This window comes from Pseudophryne corroboree, chromosome 11, assembly GCF_028390025.1.
Source record: "Pseudophryne corroboree isolate aPseCor3 chromosome 11, aPseCor3.hap2, whole genome shotgun sequence".
In the NCBI taxonomy this organism is placed as follows: domain Eukaryota; kingdom Metazoa; phylum Chordata; class Amphibia; order Anura; family Myobatrachidae; genus Pseudophryne; species Pseudophryne corroboree.
The window spans coordinates 315378582-315405710 of record NC_086454.1 but is presented as its reverse complement, the minus strand read 5'-3'; the positions used below and the strand labels follow the sequence as shown (position 1 = coordinate 315405710).

At 45.1% G+C, this 27129-nt stretch overlaps 1 protein-coding gene across 2 annotated transcripts in view; it reads left to right on the top strand.

Annotated features, from left to right (window-relative positions):
• The window catches only part of ZFPM1 (zinc finger protein, FOG family member 1), a 192399-nt gene that overhangs the window by 143757 nt on the left and 21513 nt on the right, over positions 1–27129 (top strand). For both annotated transcript variants that reach the window (XM_063945653.1, XM_063945652.1), the window contains exons 5-8: positions 13230–13369; positions 17934–18033; positions 18121–18330; positions 19312–19536. In XM_063945653.1, the coding sequence (XP_063801723.1) occupies positions 13230–13369; positions 17934–18033; positions 18121–18330; positions 19312–19536 (675 nt within the window). The remainder of the gene's footprint in view (positions 1–13229; positions 13370–17933; positions 18034–18120; positions 18331–19311; positions 19537–27129) is intronic.

The window sequence follows — 27129 nt, the reverse complement described above, 5'->3', positions numbered from 1 at the left end:
GAAGTAATCGCAGCAGCTGAGTAAGTTCAGAGCTACTCAGAGACTGCACAAATGTTTTTGTACTGCTCGGCTGCACAAGCGTTCGCGTAGCGATCAACTCGGAATGACTCCCGTAATTGCCCATTTTGAAGTGAAAAGTGTTAGAACAACCACATTTTTTTCCGAAGCGATTAATAGTCCGTGCTTCCACTTAGTAGAAATCTATGGCCTTGTAGTTAGTAAAAGGTGATGGGTTCCATAAATGCATCTATTTTATTATCTTTATTGCCAATAGCTCTGTTGAAAACAATGAAATCCCCGTTTCTAGCTGCCGGCTCTTGCAAGACCACTTGACCAAGGTCAATGGGATCATGTATGCCTGTAACCACCCTGCCCTCCCTCCGCCTCACTCCCCTGGGCAGCTGCTGAAAGCTGCCTTGGACCATCTGAAGTGGCGTTTGTCACAGCCATGTTCTGGCTATCAGTGATTGGGGTGACATCAGAGATGTGGTTCCCTCTTTCCTGCTCATCATATCTGGCACACAGCTAATCGCTCTGCACTCTGCTTCCTTCTCCTGCCACGGTTTCCTGGGAATAGAAATTTTGCTATCCTTGGAAGGCTGGCCCACAGCTGTGTCTTCTGCTTCCTGCACAGAGAGATCTCTTTCGCTCAGCGAGCTCTTACCATAGAGCTGCCTGCTCGGAGGTCAGAGCTGCTTGAAAATAAAGACCCTGTAAGATTGCAAATGATAAGAGAATCCTTATACAGAAATATTTCCCCTCGGATACATAAATGCTCACAAAATCATTTAATCTGGGCGCTGTCAATTGGCAAAATATAAAGCTTCAGAGGTCAATCCGCAGCAGCCAATCACAAGCAGCCGCCACAGTGTACTTGCACCAGTTCTCAGGCTCCCGCCAGGGGATACAGCTGACAGGTGTCTGGTCTGCTGCAGTTGCAATTACATTAAAAGGCCCTTACAGCCTTCTCCAAGGGGGTAATTCAAGAGTTGATCGCAGCTGTAAATTTGTTAGCAGTTGGGCAAAACCATGTGCACTGCAGGGGGGGGGGGGGGGGGGCAGATATAACATTTGCAGAGAGAGTTAGATTTGGGTGGGTTATTTTGTTTCTGTGCAGGGTAAATACTGGCTGCTTTATTTTTACACTGCAATTTAGATTTCAGTTTGAACACACCACACCCAAATCTAACTCTCTCTGCACATTTTATATCTGCCCCCCCCCCCCCACCCCCCCCCACCTGCAGTGCATATGGTTTTGCCCAACTGCTAACAAATTTGCTGCTGCGATCAGATCGGAATTACCCCCCAAGTACTAAGGGACGCTGGTGTCCAATCTGTATAAGGATGTGGGTATATGTTTCTTTGTGGGCGCACAAATGTGTCTATTTACACTAAACAAAGGGGCACATGCCCAATTCCACATCCGCGCCAGTGGTGTGTATTATATACATTTTGTTTCTCCATGTATTAGCAATTTTTGTTTCGTCTTCAGTCTGTAGAAATTGAGTATTTCCAAACGGATTAATTTATTTTACACTGTTCCAATATGTCTGATGCTTTAGGAAACATAAATGTGTATAAAAGCTGTAACCAACCTACGTACTGTACCTAGGGTGGAGATTTCATCAGAGCCTCTTCCACCCCTTCTATGCCCTGGTTCTTACAATATGGCAGCCAGTCATGACTATCACTCACTGACACTTGATATAGAAACGTAACCTGCTGGAGCAAAATATTTAACAAAATAGTCCACAGGGTAATTTTATTTTACATCCACTGTTGTCAGCATTACATTAATTTTTATTGTAACCTATTTATATTGCACATCTGTGTTCGCCGTGACTACAGAAAAGCCCTGCGTTCCCTTAGTGCTCTGAGCTAACGCAAGAGAAGGGAAGCCTGTTTCATTACCCGAGTGCAGCCGCCCCATTTCTTGCAGTAGACACTATTTCTGTGCATACGAGAGAATACTAATTCAGTGCTTTTCTAATGTCTTCTAGTTAAGTAAGCTGCGGGTATAAAGGTGGTTCGTACCGTACTGTTCTCGGCGCCCCACCCCTCTGCGTCTCCCCGCCTCCGTACAGGATAAGTTCTGCATAGTCCAGTGCTTATATCTACGCTGTGCTGAGATCACACAGCTATTAGTGTAGGTCACAGTTCAGCGCTGATAAAGATTTCAGTTTGTGCTGTGTCAAAAAATCAATAAATGTGAATTGTGATTCCCAAGCGCGGCGATCGCAGCCAGGGTGTATTTCTCCAACCATCGGATGCTTGAGGGGGTCATAGTAACATTACATGTAGAGTATAAGGGACGGTGTATTTTCCAGGATAATACGGAGACTTATATTACGGTGAGGCCACAGAAGGGGTAAAACAACTGTCAGGAGGTGCTTGGGGGGAGAGTAGCAGTGTACTAATACAGCACTCCAGTATTTGTGGGCTACATGCAAAAGCATTCAGTATTTACCCTGAATGCAGAAAATAATAAATGTCTCAGCACCTTATGCAGTACAACATGGTTTGTCTGCACGTGCAAACTTCCTTTTTTTTTTTTTTTTCCTTTGCTTCCAGTCAGAACCAATAGAGGACAATAGGTCTGATATGTAAAGTGCAGTAGTTTGTAAATAACTGAGGCAGTCCGCTTGTAGGTGACTTGTGCTATAATTAGGGAATTTCTAGTGTTTTTTAATTGCATTATTTTGTGATAAATATTGCGTTTGTTTGGGTTTCAAAAGACAGTCATTCTGCATTGTTTCCGTCATAAAGCAAAAAGCGGTTCTGGTCTTCTAAGTGAATGCAGAAAGCATGCAGTGCACACTGCCATATTTTTGCAAGATTCCCTCCCAAATTCCAAGTCACTGAGCTGGTTTCATTTCATATAATGCCACCCAACAAAATTGTATACATTATAACCAAAGTGTTTCTGCTGTCACAGTACTACCCAGCTGATGTCACTCAGCATACAGAATACATTCTGGATGTAAATGGGATTATCTATTGCTGGTAGCGGGGCTGTACCTTTAAATGGCTGCTGCTGGCATGGCTCCAGTCTGACATTGCTTCCCATTCATGCACCATCTGTCGCTCAGGATGTGTAATTGGGCTGTTAGACCTCTACCTGCCTTCATTGTTTCCCTCTCCCTGGCCAGCTAATTACCTGATAGGGAATACTGGAGTATTTTCAAATAACACAGAACTGCGCCAGTGAGCCGGCTGCAGACCGAGAGCCATCGAAAACAAGACTCCTGGGAATCTCCCGCACTATTAACTCTTCAGTATGAACCCTGACCTGAGCCAGAGTCTCCACGGGGAACCAATACAGTACCCCCCATAGATTTGCACCCCTCTTTTTCCTTCTGACAGATGGGGGGGAAGGGGGGTTATCTCTTTACGCTTTTTCCTGGTCATGGGCTGAATACTGTTCACAGAATTATTACATCCACCTGAGCATATGGGGCTTTCGGAGAAGTTGGAGGCTACAAACCATTTCACTCACTGGCTCCAGTTGCTCATCCATGGGCCAAATACGACTGTTCAATCTATGATTCTATCCCATAGACCAGTGTTTCCCAACCACGGTCCTCAAGCACACTAACAGTCCTGGTTTTAGTGATATCCAGGCTTGAACACAGGTGACTTAATTAGTAGCTCAGTAATTTTGATTTAACCATCTGTGCTGAAGCCTGGATATCACTAAAACATGCACTGTTGGTGTGCCTTGAGGACCGCGGTTGGGCATGCCTGATCTAGACTGTAAGCTTTAGGAAGCAGGACCCTCTTTCCTCTGATATAGATAAATGCACCTATCATACATATTATGGGTAGTAAAAACAAGAGAACACTGACAAGAGATAGGGAAAGTGATAGGGCGACCGGGACGCTTATGTTACCAGATCCACAACAGATTATTAATAAGCCTGAAGCAAAGCCGGCTAATTCTACACAAGTTATGGAAACCTGGTGCGATCCATAAATTGACAGTGGACTGGAGGCAAAGACAGAGAACTAAGTAGTCACTTTTATTTTATTACAGAATGTATCCACTGTAACTCATTGCTAGGCGGCTCCCAGTAATAAGGTAGCAGTCTTGTAGCAGCCCCTTCATTCCTCATAACCCAGCCAGGATAAAAGGGCCACCTTTCTAAACTGTGTAAGTGGCAGGTGTACAATATTGATTTCTCTGTTTAGGGAGAATATGGTGCACCGCCTAGTGGCAGGACAGTGCATTGCATCCTATTTGTGTTGATAAGTGTTCCTATATGTAACTGCAGGTTTCCTACACATGGATGATGTAGTGGTTAGCTTTATTGCCTCAATGACCATCTGTATGTGGTTTGCATGTTCTCCGTGTTCATACAAGGGTTTTTTTTCCGGGTGCTCCGGTTTCATCCCACAGTCCAAAAAAATACTGGCAGGTAATCTGTCTTCTGACAAAACAATTACCCTTCATGTGTATGTGTGTTCCTGTGTGTATGATTGTAAGCTCCACTGGGGCACAGACTGATGTGAATGACCAAGCGTTCTCTGTAAAGCGCTGCGGAATATGCGTTCGCTATATTAAATAGCTTAATAAATAATAAAGATAAATTCAAAATAAACTGTTGTATTAGTAAATATATATTGGGCAATTGTGCGCACTGTGTAAAGCAGCATATACCGCCCCCCAACAGCCAGTCCACAGAGCTAAGGACACTGTCAGCATTATGTAAAAAGTCTCTGATGACCTCCTGTCGCCCCTCCCAAGAATCCCGCTAATAGTTTAAAGCTGTTATTATTTCATTTCAGAGTGACTTTTATCAGAAACAAACAGCCCCAGTTACCTGCAACATTTACTTAATGATCCCGGTGATAGGGAATAGTCTGATAATACGCAGACCAGCTGGCTGGCGTCAGCCAATCAGATGCTGCCCTGCGATGGGAGATTAGATTACGGGGTCTATATTTGTTGGAGTGTGGTGTCACCAAGAACCAACACTATTGATACAGAGATAGGATTCAGAGCGGACTTTGCCTCCTGTGATAATCGGGGGGGAAAAAAAAGATTATTTTTAACTATTAGCGCACTGAGTGTTCTTAATATTAATGACTGCAAGGTCAGCTGTTATCTTTCCTAACTTGCTATCGGTGTGAGAAACATAGGCTGCCGAGTGGGGACTGCAGGGAGCGAGTGCCGAGGAAGCGCGTGTCCGGGGAACACGTTCTAAACCCCTATTAACAGGTTCTCCTTCAGGAATTGCTGTGGCAGCCTCTATGGCAGCAGCAGATGTAGTCACTGTGCAGCCGAGGTTATTTCAGCACTATGGGACTTCCGTCACAGCAGCCATATTGCCCAGGCCCTTGAATTTTGTTATTCGAAATGAGGGGGCTAGACTGGGGTGGTACACCTGTCAGACCGTAACGCAGGTGGACCAGACAGAGAACTGTCCTGGTGTTACAAGAAAGACGCGAAGATTGCCAACTGTAATGCGCGGTGACGTCTGGCTGAATATTGCTGGACAACTGATTTGCCCCCTACGTTGTATGCCAGGTTTCAGAACGGTCTCACCTTGGCGGACAGTCTGCAAAGTTTTGCTCAGAACGTCATTTTTTTTATTTTTTTATCCTGTTGTAGTTTCAGATTTTTTCCATCATCTTTAAAGCCCATAAAACCTTCAGGTTGGACACTTTAAGGTGTAAATAGAAGACCTTTTGTTCTTTATGCTAGAATCAAGTGTTATTTGTCAGGATCATTCTGCCACTGGCTGCTAAATTGTAGTGCTCAGATCATCTGCAGCAAGATGGAAAGATGTCTGTTGTGCACAAAGTAACCAAATGTAGTAAGATTAACATTGACTGTTTTAAAATGCAAATTTGCTGTATAGTGTGCAGTGGTTCCCAAACGTTTTTGAGTCACGGCGCGCTAGAGTATCAGAATTGTTTTCACGGCACCCCCTAGGCCAAACATTTCTTTATTGAGAAATTCCCCCCCAAAAAATATTACATTAAGCAAATTGTGTTTATATGTCGTCCTTAGGGTCCGTTATGTGGCGAGGGACAGGATTCACTTTATATTATGATTGGCAGCCACCAGCTCTGGCTTTGCCTATTACATTGACCGTAAATAATTTGAATTGGTCCTGGACCGCCAATCCAGGGCGCCCCTGCAAGTGCCCCAGGGTGCCTAGCACCCAGTTTGAGGACCACTGGTGTAGTGCATTCAGTGTCGGACTGGAGCATAAAGGGCCCACCCGGGTATGCAGTGGTAGGGGCCCATGATTAGAGGTGTGGCCAGCCACAGAGGTTTGGCTAACCATTATAGAGTACCTGGTCTGGATTCCTTGATAATCTATATAGTAATTAATACTAGTGCATACATGATAATGTGCCAGATTAATGACAGCAATGTACTGTAGAGAATACATCATAATCCTGTGCAGTATATGGTAACATATGTATAATATATAATTCAAGTGCACAGTCTAGAACCTGATCCCTAGAGGAGGAGGGCCCCCCAGGCAGTGGGGCCTACCGGTGGTTTCCCCTGTACCCCTGTGGGCCAGTCTGAGCCTGAGTGTATTCTTATTAGGTTAGAAGTTTGTTATTTAGAGTCGGAGCTTGCCGTGTTACATAGGGGTGCACTGTTCATTCTGGAGGTACCAGGGAGCTGACCATCTTCTTTTAGACACCTTTTTGCACTTTTTGTGAGCGGTTCCTGGGAATGTAACCGCTGAGCCTGCTGCTACTGTGCCGTGTCCCTGTTTGTTAGTTTTATCCCTGCAGCTTGCAGAGGCCGCCTTATCAGCAGCTCTGTGTATTTTCCTTGGTGGGGTTTGATACAGAGAAGATAGATGGATGTTTTGACATGGAAAGTGTCAGCCCAAAAGCCTTATCAGTTAGACATGAGTGCCATGACCTCGCAGCTCTGATGTTAACCTTATATTAACAGAGGATTCTTGTTGTTGTTTCTGAGATGCTGCACATTTCAGCCGCACCTCCTCCCTGGGGGTCCATTTTTATGTCTCTATAGGAATCAAACGGCAAAATTATGATTTATTGACAGTTTGTCTTGAATGTTAGAGTCTCAGCTGAGATTTGGCTGCAGGTCTAGAGCTATTATTATTATGATATAGTGTAAGGGTTTCCTCGGACCCTAGGTTTGCCGTAAGCGGTCAAACCATTCCCAGAACATACTTACTATAATATAATATACATTTGTGCAATGAGTGCAACACTTCCTGTACCCTTTAGGTGACTTGTCACTCAGCACTGCAATACTGACCTCTGCAGACAGCAAATAGGTACTGCATCTCAGCAGGAATGTGGTCCAGGGTTAAGAAGAAATTGGATTCTGGGGATAAATTGAAGGTGTGTCTAGTACAAGATGTAATTAGCAATATTTTATGATGACAGGTTGGGGTGACTTAGAAAGCGGAGTAGGAACTGCTAGGGACCTCTTTTATGTGTTGTTTTTTTTTTTTCTCTATCGTCCTAAGTGGATGCTGGGGTTCCTGAAAGGACCATGGGGAATAGCGGCTCCGCAGGAGACAGGGCACAAAAGTAAAGCTTTTACAGGTCAGGTGGTGTGTACTGGCTCCTCCCCCCATGACCCTCCTCCAGACTCCAGTTAGATTTTTGTGCCCGGCCGAGAAGGGTGCAATTCTAGGTGGCTCTCATAAAGAGCTGCTTAGAGAGTTTAGCTTAGGTTTTTTTATTTTACAGTGATTCCTGCTGGCAACAGGATCACTGCAACGAGGGACAGAGGGGAGAAGAAGTGAACTCACCTGCGTGCAGGATGGATTGGCTTCTTGGCTACTGGACATGAAGCTCCAGAGGGACGATCACAGGTACAGCCTGGATGGTCACCGGAGCCACGCCGCCGGCCCCCTCACAGATGCTGAAGCAAGAAGAGGTCCAGAATCGGCGGCTGAAGACTCCTCAGTCTTCTTAAGGTAGCGCACAGCACTGCAGCTGTGCGCCATTTTCCTCTCAGCACACTTCACACGGCAGTCACTGAGGGTGCAGGGCGCTGGGGGGGGAGCGCCCTGGGAGGCAAATGAAAACCTTTAAAAAGGCTAAAAATACCTCACATATAGCCCCAGAGGCTATATGGAGATATTTACCCCTGCCTAAATGTACTAAATAGCGGGAGACGAGCCCGCCGAAAAAGGGGCGGGGCCTATCTCCTCAGCACACGGCGCCATTTTCTGTCACAGCTCCGCTGGTCAGGAAGGCTCCCAGGTCTCTCCCCTGCACTGCACTACAGAAACAGGGTATAACAGAGAGGGGGGGCAAAATAAATGGCAATATATTAATAATAAGGGAGCACTTAATCATAAGGCTATCCCTGTCATATATAGCGTTTTTTGGTGTGTGCTGGCAGACTCTCCCTCTGTCTCCCCAAAGGGCTAGTGGGTCCTGTCTTCGTATAGAGCATTCCCTGTGTGTCTGCTGTGTGTCGGTACGTGTGTGTCGACATGTATGAGGACGTTATTGGTGTGGAGGCGGAGCAATTGCCAAATATGAGGATGTCACCTCCTAGGGGGTCGACACCAGAATGGATGCCTTTATTTGTGGAATTACGGGATAGCGTCAACTCGCTTAAGCAGTCGTTTGCCGACATGAGGCGGCCGGACACTCAATTAGTGCCTGTCCAGGCGCCTCAAACACCGTCAGGGGCTGTAAAACGCCCCTTGCCTCAGTCGGTCGACACAGACCCAGACACAGGCACTGATTCCGGTGGTGAAGGTGACGAATCAACGGTATTTTCCAGTAGGGCCACACGTTATATGATTTTGGCAATAAAGGAGATGTTACATTTAGCTGATACTACAGGTACCACTAAACAGGGTATTATGTGGGGTGTGAAAAAACTACCAGTAGTTTTTACCGAATCAGAAGAATTAAATGACGTGTGAGATGAAGCGTGGGGTGCCCCGATAAAAAACTGCTAATTTCAAAGAAGTTATTGGCTTTATACCCTTTCCCGCCAGAGGTTAGGGAGCGCTGGGAAACACCTCCTAGGGTGGACAAAGCGCTAACACGCTTATCAAAACAAGTGACGTTACCCTCTCCTGAGACGGCCGCACTTAAAGATCCATCAGATAGGAGGATGGAAAATATCCAAAAAGGTATATACACACATGCAGGTGTTATACTACGACCAGCTATTGCGACTGCCTGGATGTGCAGTGCTGGGGTAGTTTGGTCAGAGTCCCTGATCGAAAATATTGATACCCTGGACAGGGACAATATTTTACTGTCGTTAGAACAAATAAAGGATGCATTTCTTTATATGCGTGATGCACAGAGAGATATCTGCACACTGGCATCACGGGTAAGTGCTATGTCCATTTCGGCCAGAAGAGCTTTATGGACACGCGATGCGTAGAGGAGTTATTTGGGGTCGGTCTATCGGATTTGGTGGCCACGGCTACGGCCGGGAAATCCACCTTTCTACCTCAAGTCACTCCCCAACAGAAAAAGGCACCGACCTTTCAACCGCAGCCCTTTCGTTCCTTTAAAAATAAGAGAGCAAAGGGCTATTCATATCTGCCACGAGGCAGAGGACGAGGGAAGAGACAGCAACAGGCAGCTCCTTCCCAGGAACAGAAGCCCTCCCCGGCTTCTACAAAAGCCTCAGCATGACGCTGGGGCTTCGCAAGCGGACTCGGGGGCGGTAGGCGGTCGTCTCAAGAATTACAGCGCGCAGTGGGCTCACTCGCAGGTAAATCCCTGGATCCTGCAGATAATATCTCAGGGGTACAGGTTGAAATTAGAGACAGAGCCACCTCGCCGTTTCCTGAAGTCTGCTTTACCAACGTCCCCCTCAGAAAGGGAGACGGTTTTGGAAGCCATTCACAAGCTGTATTCTCAGCAGGTGATAGTCAAGGTACCTCTTCTACAACAAGGGAAGGGGTATTATTCCACTCTTTTTGTGGTACCGAAGCCGGATGGCTCGGTAAGGCCTATTCTAAATCTGAAGTCCTTGAACCTGTACATAAAGAAGTCCAAGTTCAAGATGGAGTCACTCAGAGCAGTGATAGCGAACCTGGAAGAAGGGGACTTTATGGTATCCTTGGACATCAAGGATGCGTATCTCCACGTTCCAATTACCCCTCACACCAGGGGTACCTCAGGTTCGTTGTACAAAACTGTCACTATCAGTTTCAGACGCTGCCGTTTGGTTGTCCACGGCACCTCGGGTCTTTACAAAGGTAATGGCCGAGATAATATTTCTTCTTCGAAGAAAAGGCGTATTAATTATCCCATACTTGGACGATCTCCTAATAAGGGCAAGGTCCAGAGAACAGCTAGAGATGGGTTTAGCACTATCTCAAGAGGTGCTAAAGCAGCACGGATGGATTCTGAATATTCCAAAATCCCAATTAATGCCGACAACTCGTCTGCTGTTCCTGGGGATGATTCTGGACACAGTTCAGAAAAAGGTTTTTCTTCCCGAAGAAAAAGCCAAGGAGTTATCTGACCTGGTCAGGAACCTCCTAAAACCAGGAAAGGTGTCTGTACATCAATGCACAAGAGTCCTGGGAAAAAATGGTAGCTTCTTACGAAGCAATCCCTTTCGGCAGATTCCATGCAAAGGGATCTGTTGGACAAATGGTCAGGGTCGCATCTTCAGATGCACCTGCGGATAACCCTGTCGCCGAGGACAAGGGTATCCCTTCTGTGGTGGTTGCAGGAGGCTCATCTATTGGAGGGCCGCAGATTCGGCATGCAGGATTGGATCCTGGTGACCACGGATGCCAGCCTGAGAGGCTGGGGAGCAGTCACACAGGGAAGAAATTTCCAGGGAGTGTGGTCGAGCCTGAAAAAGTCTCTTCACATAAGCATTCTGGAACTAAGAGCAATCTACAATGCTCTAAGCCAGGCGGAACCTCTGCTTCAAGGAAGACCGGTGTTGATCCAGTCGGACAACATCACGGCAGTCGCCCATGTAAACAGACAGGGCGGCACAAGAAGCAGGAGGGCAATGGCAGAAGCTGCCAGGATCCTTCGCTGGGCGGAGAATCACGTGATAGCACTGTCAGCAGTATTCATCCCGGGCGTGGACAACTGGGAAGCAGACTTCCTCAGCAGACACGACCTTCACCCGGGAGAGTGGGGACTTCATCCAGAAGTTTTCCACATGCTATTAAACCGTTGGGTAAAACCAATGGTGGACATGATGGCGTCTCGCCTCAACAAAACACTGGACAGGTATTGCGCCAGGTCAAGAGATCCGCAGGCAATAGCTGTGGACGCGCTGGTAACACCTTGGGTGTACCAGTCGGTATATGTGTTTCCTCCTCTGCCTCTCATACCAAAGGTATTGAGGATTATACGGCAAAGAGGAGTAAGACTAGTGGCTCCGGATTGGCCAAGAAGGACTTGGTACCCGGAACTTCAAGAGATGGTCACGGACGATCCGTGGCCTCTACTTCTGAGAAGGGACCTGCTTCAGCAGGGTCCTTGTCTTTTTCAAGACTTACCGCGGCTGCGTTTGACGGCATGGCGTTTGAATGCCAGATCCTAAAAGGAAAAGGCATTCCAGAAGAAGTCATTCCTACCTTGATAAAGGCAAGGAAGGAAGTCACCGCGAAGCATTATCGCCGTATTTGGCGAAAATATGTTGCGTGGTGCGAGCAGCGGAGTGCTCCGATGGAGGAATTTCAACTGGGTCGTTTTCCTACATTTCCTGCAATCAGGATTGTCTATGGGTCTCAAATTGGGATCTATTAAGGTTCAAATTTCGGCCCTATCAATATTCTTCCAAAAAGAATTGGCCTCAGTCCCTGAGGTCCAGATTTTTATCAAAGGAGTACTGCATATACAGCCTCCTGTGGTGCCTAAGGTGGCACCGTGGGATCTAAATGTAGTTTTAGATTTCCTCAAATCCAATTGGTTTGAACCACTAAAGAATGTGGATTTGAAATATCTCACATGGAAAGTGACTATGTTACTGGCCCTGGCTTCGGCCGGGAGAGTATCTGAACTGGCGGCTTTGTTTTATAAAAGCCCTTATTTAATTTTCCATTCGACATAGGGCAGAGCTGCGGACGCATCCGCATTTTCTCCCTAAGGTGGTATCAGCGTTTCACCTGAACTAGCCTATTGTAGTGCCTGCGGCTACAGACGACTTGAAGGACTCCAAGTTGTTGGACGTTGTCAGAGCCTTAAAAATATACATTTAAAGGACGGCTGGAGTCAGAAAATCTGACTCGCTTTTTATACTGTATGCACCCAACAGGTTGGGTGCACCTGCTTCTAAGCAGTCGATTGCTCGTTGGATTTGTAACAAAATTCAACTTGTACATTCTGTGGCAGGCCTGCCACAGCCTAAATCTGTTAAGGCCCATTCCGCAAGGAAGGTGGGCTCATCTTGGGCGGCTGCCCGAGGGGTCTCGGCATTACAACTCTGCCGAGCAGCTACGTGGTCAGGGGAGAACACGTTTGTAAATTTTTACAAATTTGATACCCTGGCAAAGGAGGACCTGGAGTTCTCTCATTCGGTGCTGCAGAGTCATCCGCACTCTCCCGCCCGTTTGGGAGCTTTGGTATAATCCCCATGGTCCTTTCAGGAACCCCAGCATCCACTTAGGACGATAGAGAAAATAAGAATTTACTTACCGATAATTCTATTTCTCGGAGTCCGTAGTGGATGCTGGGCGCCCATCCCAAGTGCGGATTATCTGCAATACTTGTACATAGTTATTGTTAACTAATTCGGGTTATTGTTTAGGAAGCCATCTTTCAGAGGCTCCTCTGTTATCATACTGTTAACTGGGTTTAGATCACAAGTTGTACGGTGTGATTGGTGTGGCTGGTATGAGTCTTACCCGGGATTCAAAATCCTCCCTTATTGTGTACGCTCGTCCGGGCACAGTACCTAACTGGAGTCTGGAGGAGGGTCATGGGGGGAGGAGCCAGTACACACCACCTGACCTGTAAAAGCTTTACTTTTGTGCCCTGTCTCCTGCGGAGCCGCTATTCCCCATGGTCCTTTCAGGAACCCCAGCATCCACTACGGACTCCGAGAAATAGAATTATCGGTAAGTAAATTCTTATTTTTTTTTAGTTGTGTTGAGTAATTTGTGCATTACCTATGTGTCATCTCTATCTCCGTAAATATTACCATTCTCATTTCTAAATGCAATAATTAAAGGTAAAGGACTAACGACCTCTTCCGAAGTCTCTCGAATGTCTCCGTGTTCCTCTCGCACTCACTCTGTGCTTCTTCCTCCTCCCCTTAACAGATGAACTGGTTTTGGAGATCCCCTCGCCAGATGGAGTCAGCCGGGTTCTTGCTCAGACGGAGATAGCCAAAGGCTGTACCTGGGGTCCATTCAGAGGAACCTTCAGTGGTAACGCATCTTCTCCGGACCGGACACAATTGGTAAGAGCATGGGAAGTCTAGAATAAATGTCATGACATAGGTTAGGGATGAGCACCAATGCCGCTCCAGGTCTGGTCAAGGATCTCAAAGATGTTTGTCAGCTTCTGATGTGTTATAATGGGGATTTATGTTTTTCACTTCCTCCCTGCGTTATTCAGAAGCAGAGACAATAACAATTTGTATTAACCTGGAGAAGGCAATAAGGAAGTGATAAACCAGTGATATGTGCAAGGTGATAAAGTCACCAGCCAATCAGCTCCAATATGTAAATTAACAGTTAGTGTCTGATTGGCTGGTGCCTTTATCACCTTGCACATATCACTGGTTTATCACTTCCTTATGCCTTCTCCAGGTTAATACATCTGCCCCTATGTCCATAAGAAGCTGATGGTTGCTGTGGAGTTTGAAGACCACAAAAAAGAACTTAAGACAGATTCAGCTCCCACTGCTAAATAGTTCAGTACCCAATCAGGAGCCCATCTCCTCCAGTGTTGGTGAGATATACAAATCCTATATACAAGTACTTAATCACGTCTTTCACGTACAGTACCTGGGGCATGGCGCTAAGTCACAATGGCCCAGATTTATAAGCCTTTGAGAGTGATAAATTCGATGGTGATAAAGTACCAATCAACCAGCTTCTAACTGCCAGGTTACTGGCTGGGTTTGAAAAATTACAGTTAGGAGCTGATTGGCTGATACTTTATCACCGTGCAAATTAGCACTCTCCAAAGCTTGATAAATCTGGGTCAATGTTTGGATCCTTGTTCCCACGTGTCGCCCAAGGCCTATTGCCCAGTAACTCTTACTGCAGGTTATCTTTTTTTTTTTTTTTTATTACTATTTTTTGCTCTTAAAACATGTGCAATTTGTGAAAGTCCTTCCATAGTATCTGTAGCGACTGTAATCTCTCAGCCTGGCTTATGGAACTGGAGAGATGCTCCTTACGTGGACGCCCTAAATTCTTCTTTCGCACCAGAAGTGACTGAATTGAGTATTCCTGTCTGGCGCCGCAGTGTCACTGAACTTCCGCTATAGATTAATGAACAACTAATCTCTCTTCTTTTTTTTTCTCGGTGGTAACGGAGTGCGATTTTCTGGAGATACAGATTATTTTTGGCAGAGAATAGCGATGCCTCCTGGGACAGGGGTTAAAACCGGGAGACTGTTGCTTGAGGGACAAAATGAACCGAATAGAACAGAAAATCTGAGCTTTTCCTATCTTGCACAAAAGGGGGGGAGGGGGTGGGGGGTGCAGGGTCGTTATCTCCTACGCTTTAAGGTTGGAGCTGGAAATATTAGACGAGAGCAAGCTGGGTTTGTGATAGCGATAGGGTCCGTTATCTCTGGAGAATTAAATCCTTCATTAACCCCTTATCTGCCCTGGTTGGGGAGTTATGATCTTATGGCGCCACTAGTCCAGACAGAAGACAGCCAAATGATTGATTCCTATTAGATAGTGGCCTGCCTTCCCGATACTTCATTTATTGTCTAAATATTTTTGCTAGTGTTCTCAGCGATTGTCCTGGCCCTTATCGGGTGTCTTGATGGTTTGCAGCCCTGCTCATCTCTGCCCACCCCCTGCTATCTATGCAACCCTAGGAGGGGCAGGATGGAATCGGATCATCCTTCGCACTTTAAACTTCCTCCCCCCTCCCCCACTGAATTTTTTTTATTCTCCTTTTCCTCCTCTTTTTACTAATTGTCGTACATCCTCCTCTGGGTTAGAGACAGTCAGCAGGTTGCCAAGCCGCACATTAACTCTTTCTCTGGATACCCAAGCCCATCCAAAAACCCAAATATCCTCTTAAGTTTATACAGAATCCACAAGTTTGCGAGGAGCACCTAACATCTCTACGCATTTACACTTCGACCTAGGGCCTAATTCAGACCTGATCTCTCCTCAGCGATTTTGCAGAGGGCTGCAATCAGAGAGTCGCCACGGATAGAGAGTGATCCCACCCCCCACCCCCCCGTGTAAGTGTGTGACTGCATGTGTACGCCGTGCGAAAGCTTCACCAGGCAGCGGACATCTGCAAATCCGTTTGCAACTCACCATCGAATGATTTTTACAGTCTGTGCGTAGCGCAGGACTTCCGCCTACAGTGCGATACAAACAGGCTTATCGGGGCCGGAGCTGACGTCACACACCCTCCCTGAAAACGCTTGGGAACGCCTGCGTTTTTCCTAATACTTTCAGAAAACGGACAGTTACCACCCCCCAAACGTCCGCTTCCTGTCAATCACCTCGCGTACGCCTAGCGTTCAAAATTTTCGCACGATTCTTTCGCAGTGTGGCCTCGCGCGTGTGCACTTCGATCTGTACGCATGCACAGTCATTCGATAATCCGCTGCTGTGCGATTTCGCACAACAGTGATCAGGTGTGAATTAGGTCCTTAGTTTGCGGAACTATAAAGAAGTAATCATCGATAGATTTAGAACAGTGGCCCCCAACAAAGTAAAATACCTTTTATTTGACTTCTCAGTGCAAAAATGTTTGAAGAAAAAAGCCTATAAAACGAGGACGGTTACCGGTTACTGCTGTACATATATGTTGTTGTTATTATGCTACTGAATGTGCCAAGTTATGAATTATATTACTCTGCAGGGCCTTTTTTTTTTTTTTTTTAAAGATCCTTAAACCTAAAATATGTTTACTCATAATAAAAATAGTGACACATAACAGTCACAGATAGATGCGTAAAATCTTCAGGTAAAATATTAATGTAAGGGGTAGATTTTTTTTCCTCTGTAGCGCAGACTTCCTGGCTGTAGTTAAGGATATTGCAGTCAGCCATGTTTTGCAGAGAATGTCTGGTAAAAGTGAGGAGAGTTGCTCAGCAAATATAATTATACTACAATATAATATTGGAACTTGTAGATCTATATGTAAAAGTTATTGGTAGCTGCTCTGTGTGCAGTAATCTGTGATTTAGAGGTAATGGTCCTTTATCAGCTGTAATTATTCCCCCTCGTTTTTTTACTGTAGAAATACAAAGTTGCTTAATGGGTCAAAAACAGTGTTTTTGGGTTCTGGCTCCCACCAGCCAACAGATACTTGGGGGTATCCGGAATGTCTGGCTCTCCCCCCCCCCCCCCCCCTACCTCCTGTGTTCTGTCCTCTGCGGCTCCCCTGGAGACGCAGCCAGGATTTAGAGCGCACCTTCCCAGGCTAAGCTGTGCAGCGGATGCAGCAGAGATAGAGTTTCTGATGGTATCAGGCAAAGTTCAGAGCCGAGACACTGACCTCTTTGTTCCAGTAGAAAACAACACATCTTGTCACAGACACTGAGGAGCAATGTTTGGAGATGCAGAGTCCTAGACGCCTCATTATAAGCTTATTTCTCTCCAGCAGGAAAAAGGGGCAATGTCTTGTTTATGCAAAGCAGCATTAAACCGTACTTGGATTGATAAACTCTGAATAGAGAATATCTCTCCGGCGCAGGAAAACATTTTTTTTTTTTGTTTTCCCTAATTGCTCATGACATCACATTGGCTCTACTTGTGTAATGCTTTTCAAGACAGCATCAGGGGGAGGGGGGGAAGCGAAGACACCAGCCAGCTTTTTTTTTTTTTTTGCACCATCAGCAATGCCCAGCTCTTTATCGTACCGGCAAGACGCGGCTCGTCACAGTGATAAGCCAGAGCTGAGTAGCGCCGGCGCTCCTCTCGGTTAGAGGGTCTTAGAAATATTGGAAGGAATAATTAGATTTCATATCGTTACTGACGCAGCCATCTGAGGATCAGGCAGATTAATTTCTCTTTCTCTGCGCTCATTAATATTCATTAGAGACGCGGAAAAGCTGAATTGGTCTCGAGCAGACTGTATTCTGTGGTAATGCTGCCTTACAGGGATGAGCTGCAGCCGGGGCTACTGTACAACCAGTTAAAATAAATAAATTGCTTTATCACAAAAATATAATGAGCTGCTTTTTGAGGGGAATATTCTCTGAGCATCAGTGAATCTTTCCCACACAGATTTGTATATGCGGAATGTCTGCTGCCTCCTAAGATCCTGTACTTGTGTGCCCGTGTGACAGAAGTGGGATTTAAATGACAGGAAAGCAGATGTTTATTAGCCGAACAAGACTAATGAGCCAAAGAGGCCTTTCTGTATACCTGCAGGCTTCCGAGAAGCGTCTGGCAATTGGCACCTTTTCCCTGGGTAGCATGTAAATCACAGCGGGTGTGTTTAAGTCTCCCAACAAAGTACAACACGGTGACATTTCCCAGAATAACACTTGATTGCCCTGATAAGTCAGAGTAAAGGAAACTGTTCTAAGTCTGTATCTGAAAGGGGAAGGACGCCACCTAATGGCCAGTTGCTGAAAGGACACATTTAGAAGCTTTGCAGATGTTTGCATAGTGCCTTGTCTATTTATAATATCCACAGAATACCAGACTGGGGGTTGGCTATTAGGTAGTAACAAATGAGTGCCCAATACAGGGTAAAAGGCCAAGCGTGGAGTTGCGATGTCAGGCTCCTGCCACATTAATGCAGAGAGATTACATCCAACATTTTTTAGTGTTCCATAAAACAGGGATTTTTGTTTCTGTCTGCAGAGCGTCGCACTATCGCTGGACCTAGATGATGACTGCTGGCTGAAAAACATTACTCTGGTCCCATGTGAACTAGAAGCCAACTCCGTGTTGTACCGGAAAGGTGAGTCTCTGGCTTTAACCCAGTGTCACGTTCCCCATTCCATTATTTCATTGTTTCTAACGTTTACTATCCCCCCTTCATGACCAGGTGACCAGATATGGTGTAAGACCTCTCAGGTCATACAGCAAGGGGAGGTCATCAGAGCCTTCCTCATGGCAGAACCTCAGGCCATCCCCAATTTCACTGTGAAAGAGGAGCCTGGTGAGACCTCCCAGGGAGCCAACACCATTCCTGAGTTCCAGCTGCTACCCCAGCAAGCAGGAATGGCTGCCATCTTGGCCACCGCTGTTGTGAACAGTAAGTATCGCATGAACCACATACAGCCATCTAGGATGTGGTGACCAGTGGCATATTTATAACCAATGCAGGGCAAGTGGTGCATTCGGGTCCCTGGGCACCCATATGGCACACCCTGCACACATGTTTAATACTCCCTCTCTTGGAGTACCACAGTGCCCATTTTGCTGGCATATGCAGTAGAAGATCACTGGGAACATGGGACCAGATGTATTAACCTGGAGAAGGCATAAGGAAGTGATAAAGCAGTGATATGTGCAAGGTGATAAACACACCAGCCAGTCAGCTCCCATATGTAAATTAACAGTTACGAGCTGATTGGCTGGTGCATTATCACCTTGCACTTAACACTGCTTTATCACTTCCTTATGCCTTCTCCAGGTTAATACATCTGCCCCACTGTGCGGGTGCCATATTCATGGATACCTGAGCACAGCTCCAGAGTCTGCTCATCTGCGCCAGCAACTAGAGACTGCGCACGAGCACCCTCCTTTATTAATGCGCCTCTGCTGACGACTTAACTGAGACATGAGGCATTTCATGCCTCAATGATGTCAGCAGATCTTTACATACTCATTCAGTCCTCCAAGTAAGTGATGGGCGCATTTTAAGGGTAAATGAACCAGATTATTAATTAGACTTTATTTTCTCTTATATTGAGACATGCGATAATATTGCTTGTTCTTTTGCTGTATTAACATGCATGACGGAAGCTGCCACATAGTTTACACTTAAATATCATCCAGATATATCATAGAAACAGCACCACCTAGTGTCCAAAATGTATTATAAAATCGGGTCATTTACTTTCCTTGCAGAAAAAAAGACCTCAGGGAAACAGTGCCCCTAGAGTCCAAACGTAATTTTACATCAGACAAAAGATCTTGCCTAGCAGTAAAACTCCCTCTCACATGGCAGTAACATTGCAATGTTTCACCATATAGTCCTTCTTCCCTCCTGATGTTCTTTTCTTTATCTCAGAGGACGTGTTCCCCTGTAAGGATTGTGGCATCTGGTATCGCAGTGAGCGGAATCTGCAGGCGCATCTTATGTACTACTGCGCCAGTCGCCAGAGTTCCACCTCCCCCTCGGTGGATGAAAAGCCCAAAGACACCTACCCCAATGAGCGGATATGTCCTTTTCCTCACTGCAAGAAGAGTTGTCCCAGTGCCAGCTCGCTGGAGATTCACATGCGCAGCCATAGTGGTGAGTATGGCAATATCTGGAGGCCCAATAGCACAGGAGCCTGCAAACCAACCACCTGCTAGTAAAGGCAGTCCATAATGTGTGTGTGTGTGTGTGTGATAGAGGCCGCACTCATCAATGAAGAAACGCCGGTGCCCATTCCACATTTATTTATTACGTTTCTTGTGTAGCGCAGCATATTCCATTGTGCTTTACAATTGGAGCAACAGTAATAGAAGGAAACTGGGTAATAAACAGACATAGAGGTAGGAAGGCCCTGGAAGCTTACAACCACCTGATCCAGCAGGGAGAGGCAGGGACATGTTCTACAACTGCACTTTGTTCCCAACGGCTGTTTCATTCACCTCCTGGTGATTTTCTTCAGTGGCCAGTGGTGCCTGCTGTCAAGTAGGCCAGACATACAATACTGTGCAAAAGATTTGGGCAGGTGTGAGAAAAATTATGCAAAAATAGAATTGTTACTATTTATTTATTATTTATTTATTAACAGTTTCTTATATAGCGCAGCAAATTCCGTTGCGCTTTACAATTTCAAATAACAATAACAAACTGGCTGATAATAAACAGTCATAGAGGTAGGAAGGCCCTGCTCGCAAGCTTACAATCTATAGTTACTAGTATATATTTTTAAGCAATTAACAAAATGCGCCGTTTGCAGCACTGTAACTATGCACTTTTGTAATGTTCATGTTCTGCTCTTTGATTTCTTTTTGTATGTTTTGTTTGTATGTTTTGTTATGCAAAACTCAATAAAAAAATACTTGACTTAAAAAAATATTAACAAAAATGCAAAGTGAACGAACAGAACAGAAGAGATATCGAAGTAAAATCAATATTTGATGTGACCACCGTTTGCTTTCAAACCAGCATCAATTCGTCTGTGTACACTTGCACACAGTTTTTGAAGGAACTAATCCAAACATCTTGGAGAATTAATCACAGATCTGTTGATGTAGGCTTGCTCAAATCTTTCTGTCTCTTTGTGTAATCACTGACAGACTCGATGCTGAAATCGGGGCTCTTTGGGGGCATATCATCACTTCCAGGACTCCTTGTTCTTCTTTACGCTGAAGATAGTTCTTAGTGACATTGGCTGTATGTTTGGGGTCGTTGTCTTGCTGCAGAATAAATTTGGAGCCAATCAGAAGCCTCCCTGATGGCATTGCATGGTGCATAAGTACCTGATTGTATTTTTAAGCATTGAAGGACAAAGAAACGGGAAACGTTGAGGACCATAGACGCAATGGTCGGCCAAGAAAACTTAGTGCATCTGATGAAAGACTCATCATGCTTCCCTTCAAAATTGGAAGATGTCCAGCAGTGCCATCAGCACAGAATTGGCAGAAAACAGTGACACCCCTGTACACCCATCTATGTTCGGGGATGTCTGGTCAGAAGAGGTCTTCATGGAAGAATTGCGTCCAAAAAGTCATACCTACAATGTGGAAACAAGCAAAGCCACTCAACTATGCATAGGAACTGGTATGCAGAAAAATAGCAGGAGGTACTCTGGACTGATGATTCAAAATATGAAATATTTGGCTGTAACAGAAGGTAGTTTGTTCTTTGAAGGGCTGGAGAGCAGTACAACAATGAGCGACTGCAGGCAACAGTGAAGCATGGTGGAGGTCATGATTAATGGTGTCCTCAATGCTGAGAAATTCGGGCAGGTACTTATCCATCGTGCAATACCATCAGGAAGGCGTCTGAATCTCCAAATTTATTCTGCAGCAGGACAAAGACCCCAAGCATACAGCCAATGCCATTAAGAACTATCTTCAGTGTAAAGAAGAACAAGGAGTCCTGGAAGTGATGATATGGCCCCTACAGAGCCCTGATCTCAACATCAGCGAGTCTGTCTGGGATTATATGAAGAGACAGAGGATTTGAGCAAGCCTACATCCACAGAAGATCTGTGGTTAGTCATCCAAGATGTTTGGAACAACCTCCCTGCCGAGTTCCTTCAAGAACTGTGTGCAAGTGTACCTAGAAGAATTGATGCAAGTTTGAAGGCAAAGGGTGGTCACACCAAATATTGATTTGATTTAGATTTTCTGTTCATTCACTTCGCATTTTGTTCATTGATGAAAATGAACTATTGTGGCAGAGATAGCATTTTTCCATGTGAAAGTAATGTGGAGGATCCAGACCAGGTTTTGGAAGCAGTAGCAGAATCCCAGGTGTGTGATCAGCAGCGCCTGGGATTTCCTGATATAAGGGTTTCCAGGGCAGAGTCACCTTGCTCTTGATGGTGGAATAGCTACCCAAGTGATAGGCTGGGTTGTGTGGGTTAGACTAGGGATCACTGGAGCCTATCAAGAGTCTGCAATGCTGAGAGTGCCTGTATGCTACTGCCTGTAATACCGACTGCGTATGGATGTAACTTGCTATGTGATGACCTGCTGTTCAAAATAAACACTGATAGTGTTCATCTGAGACCCTATGTTTGTGATCCTTGTCACACTATTAACACTTCTATTTTTGATCGCATTCTTGCTTTGCAGCATGTTTTCTACACCTGCCTAAAACTTTTGCACAGTATTGTATAACTAGTCTACTTGACATCGGGCAGCTCTCATCCCACGATTGCGGAGGGACGCCCTGCAATGTCCTACGATACCAGGGTGTCACGGCCGCACTAACAGGGAAAGCAGTACAGCTATTCTGTCTTCCTTCCGACCTAGCTGATCCCATGCCTGCTGCTCTCTCATCCACTGTCCGCTGACTCAACATAGGCGACGGAGTCCATGACGGTGTGACAGCAGAAGTGGTGAGCAATAGGATCGGCGGGCCTGCTTTCAAATATATCCCCCCTTTTGAAATCCAAAGGTGTTTTTGTATATACATCAGTTTGATAATTATAGGCAAAGAATTAATGACAAATGTATGGTACAGATAATAATACACGGGTCTCAGGTATTTGCTATTGATACCACAATGCTACCTACTTCTATGATCATGCACGAATATCATTCAGCAGTGTAAGACTGGTCTCATTTGCAGTGACTGTAAAGGTGGGTACACACTGGCCGATATATCGGCCGTTCTCTTGAACGGCCGATATATCGCGGGTCCGTCGGCCAGTGTGTACGGCCGATACGTCTGTGAACTCCGTCGTTCACAGATGTATCGCGTTGGCCCCGCAGCACAGCCGATGGCCAATATATCTACTGATATATTGGCGCGTCGCTCTATGTGTACGTACACGCGCTGCGGCAGCCGGCGGTGATTGACAGCTGAACTGGGCGGCCATGTGTACACGCCCGCCCAGTTCATGACGTCAGTCCCAACACACTGTCCGACCCGTCCATAGATATCTCTGCCGATCAATTGATCGGCAGATATATCTACCAGTGTGTACCCACCTTAAGGGTGCAATGACTGATGCAGCTGATTTTGTTACAATCTATACAAAGAGTTCGCTGCTTTGATACAAATTGATTCATAGTTCTTTGAATTACCAGTATACTGAAAAGGCTACATTGATGGTTACTTTGTATCCTGATATATTTTAGTCAGAGAACTTGCATGATGGTATCTGCATATAAATATATCTGTATTAGAGGCCGAGGTGTACTCTAAAACAAAGAGGGGTAAAATTTTAAGTGTTCCAGGAATTGATGCATGATTAATATACACGTATCACTATTGTCCTATAAGGATATGATACATTTTCTCACTTCTGGACGCTTATAATTTGAGTAGGATTGAAGTTGTTTAGATATGCTCACGTATTTCAAGTTTGGTTCATGGAACTACTCAATTTAGTTATATTGTGATATGTATTTCAGCATGAAAAGTGCTTGTAATATTGGATACAAATTTTGTATTGTACACTGATTCATATGTGTGTATGTGTTTGTCTGTATCTAATTCCCCTAAATAAGTTTTCATTTTAATATTTGAATAATAAAAGGTAAATTTTAATATCTAGAGACATTTTGGACACAGTTAGCTCTGGATGGTCTACATAAGAGTGCCCCCAAAACAGAGTCTTCTTTTTCTCTTTCTTGTTATTGGTTATTTTCAGACTCAGGGCAGCAACACCAACCCTCATTAATATATGAGAAGTTCACATAATTATTTACAAAAAAGAGGCATTTGGTCATTTATGAAGCGTAACCTCCTTTCATACGTGGAACAATATCTACTCTTTGCTAAATTCCTTGTTAAGGAGGGGTCTAGTGCGGAATATCTCACATATTTGTTTTTTCATCATTGACATCAGGCACCACTGGCCCCTGAAGCAAATCACCGGGAGGTGATTGAAATGGCTGTTAGGTGCAGGCAGTGCAGCTGCTATGGGGCCCAGAGCTGAGAGAGGCCACCTTCCCTGTCACAGTTACATGTGTTATATACAAGGGCGTAGCTATCATAGGTGCAGGCAGTGCAGCTGCTATGGGGCCCAGAGCTGAGAGAGGCCACCTTCCCTGTCACAGTTACATGTGTTATATACAAGGGCGTAGCTATCATAGGTGCAGGCAGTGCAGCTGCTATGGGGCCCAGAGCTGAGAGAGGCCACCTTCCCTGTCACAGTTACATGTGTTATATACAGGGTGTAGCTACCATAGGTGCAGGGGTACAGCTGCTATGGGGCCCAGAGCTGAGAGGAGCCCATCTTCCCTATCAAAGTTACATGTGTTATATACAGGGTGTAGCTACCATAGGTGCAGGGAGTGCAGCTGCTATGGGGCCCAGAGCTGAGAGGGGCCACCTTCCCTGTCACAGTTACATGTGTTATATACAGGGTGTAGCTACCATAGGTGCAGGCAGTGCAGCTGCTATGGGGCCCAGAGCTGAGAGAGGCCACCTTCCCTGTCACAGTTACATGTGTTATATACAGGGTGTAGCTACCATAGGTGCAGGGAGTGTAGCTGCTATGGGGCCCAGAGCTGAGAGGGGCCATCTTCCCTATCAAAGTTACATGTATACATTTTTAAACCATTGGGTGGTACACAGGGGCCCTTACAAACGTTTGCCTTTCGTCCGACAATATATATAGTTACTCCCCTGGACCTGCTTATTTTACTATGGTATAAAATGAACTGGAGTGCATTATAATGTTACATGTAGTAATATGAACTGGGGCACTGTAATCTGGCACAATATAAAGTGGAGGCACCATGGGTGCGGGATGATAGATAGACAGTGTCTAGCTAGTCAACAGATAGACACCACATGTTAGACAGTCCAAAGGTCGACAAGGTCTAAAGGTAGACATGGAAAAAGTAGACAGTACAAAAGGTCGACAGGGTCAAAAGGTGTCAAAATGGCGACATGAAAATGGTCGAAATAAAAAAGGTAGACACCATTTTTTTTATTTTTATTTTTTTGGTGGGGGGGGTGTTATGTGGATAGTTTTGTCATCTGGGACCCCAAATTGTAGAAAGGCACCCCCTAGTGGGGCATGCTTTGGGCTCGCCACAAGGTTTATAACCAACTCTATGCCGACATGGTTAGAGAAGGTATGAAAAAGTCCAAAAACATGTTAAAAAAAAAAAAAATGTTTAACTGCGTCTACCTTTTTTATGTCGACCATTTTCATGTCAATCTTTTGACCCTATCGAAATTTTGTACTGTCTATAGTTTGTCAACCTTTTGACTATGTCGACCTAATGTCTGTCTAACATATGGTGTCTATCTAATGACTGTCTAACTGGACACTGTCTATCATCCGGTTACCAGGCACCATAGTGTGGTATAGTATGAACTGGGGACCCTTTAATGTGGCATAATATGAACTGTGGACACTGTATATAGTAATGTGAATTAGGGGTACTGTATTGCATAATGGGGGTAATTCCAAGTTGATCGCAGCAGGAATTTTGTTAGCAGTTGGGCAAAACCATGTGCACTGCAGGGGAGGCAGATATAACATGTGCAGAAAGAGTTAGATTTGGGTGGGTTATTTTGTTTCTGTGCAGGGTAAATACTGGCTGCTTTATTTTTACACTGCAAATTAGATTGCAGATTGAACACACCCCACCCAAATCTAACTCTCTCTGCACATGTTAAATCTGCCTCCCCTGCAGTGCACATGGTTTTGCCCAACTGCTAACAAAATTCCTGCTGCGATCAACTTGGAATTACCCCCAATGTGTACTGTCAGCCCTACAATGTGACATATTATAGTCTATAAAATAAACAAGGGCAGTTCTATGGGGGATTACATTAGCTAAGGTTCTGCTATAGTTCAGTAAGTAATCTAGGGCACTAATATGGGATATACAATGAACAACTGCCGCAGAGAGGTGTCTCTGTAGAAGCATTGGGACCGGGGCTCCTTCAAAATGTTGCTATGGGGCCCACAAATTTCTGCCTATGCTCCTGCTTAACATGCTGTTTTATACAATAACAAATTTATTTTTCTTTTTTTCAAATAACGTGCGTGCTGTCCCTGCTGGACCTGGTGTTTTTTTATAATTATATACAGTATAGATTTAAGATAATGAGTAATATGTCTTTTATATTACTGGAATTTTAGAGGCAATTTGGTGATTTCAGGTGACAATTCCTACAAACCCTTTACACCATGTAAGCTGCATACCTGCATCTCTATTTATTTTATGTAACACAATTTATTATATGTATGATTTAGTTACCTGCTTGAACCATTCCCACCTGGAGATGACCAAACCAGGATTTCCCGGCTTCAGTTTCAAATTCTTTAACCACTTGCCTGGCATGGTCGCATCAAATGCGACCATGCCTGCAAGTGCGTTATCTGACCTGGTCGCATAGGATGCGACCAGTCAGATAAACTGTGCTTGCAGCAGCAGGGAAGGGAAACTTCCCACCGCTGCTGCTGTCAGAGCGACCGGTAGGTCCCTCTGCCTTCCAGCACCCAGTGTTGCTGTGCTGCTGATCGGTTAGCACGGCAGGATCCCCCACCTACAGCGGCTGCAGACAATAGCAACCACTGGTAAGTGTAAATCATCACCCCCAAGCCCCCCCCCTGTGTACCTGGAAGCTTTCTGGGCTCTAAAAACTAAAGTCGCAATGTTACCGATGGTCATGATGTTCCCGATCTATGTTTGCCATACCAAATAAATAAATAAAAATATTATTTTTTTTTTTTAACTAAAATCATTTTGGATAGGGTTAAATTCATGTTCTTCACATAATTCACTCCTAAAGAAAGAAAAAACAATTTCTGAGCGGTTTTTGGGGAATAAAATTGTCAGTTAAGTGGTTAAAGCTGTTCCTTCTTCCAAACATACCTTGCAAACACCTGCTCAAGTGTACAACATACGAATTCTAGTGGTGGATTTCCTATTTAAACTCATAGAACAACTGCTCAGTCTTTCCCTGCTTGCTGTGTCACTTAAAAATACCACAGGCAGCTCTGGAAGTGACATGTACAAAAAAGGCTAACAGAATGTAAACCCTTTCTGTCACGGTTAGTTTGGGAAGCCGGCTACTGATGCGCTTTGTAGGAGAAGTATCTACATAAATCTGCATTTATTTCAGATAGGGACAGTATGTAATCGCTAGGGTACAATAAGCCTGCAGCTTGGTAGAACTGAGGTGATTTAAGGATACTTTCCAGACAAGCTTATCACATGGGCAGATCGGGAGATAACATAAGAGCAT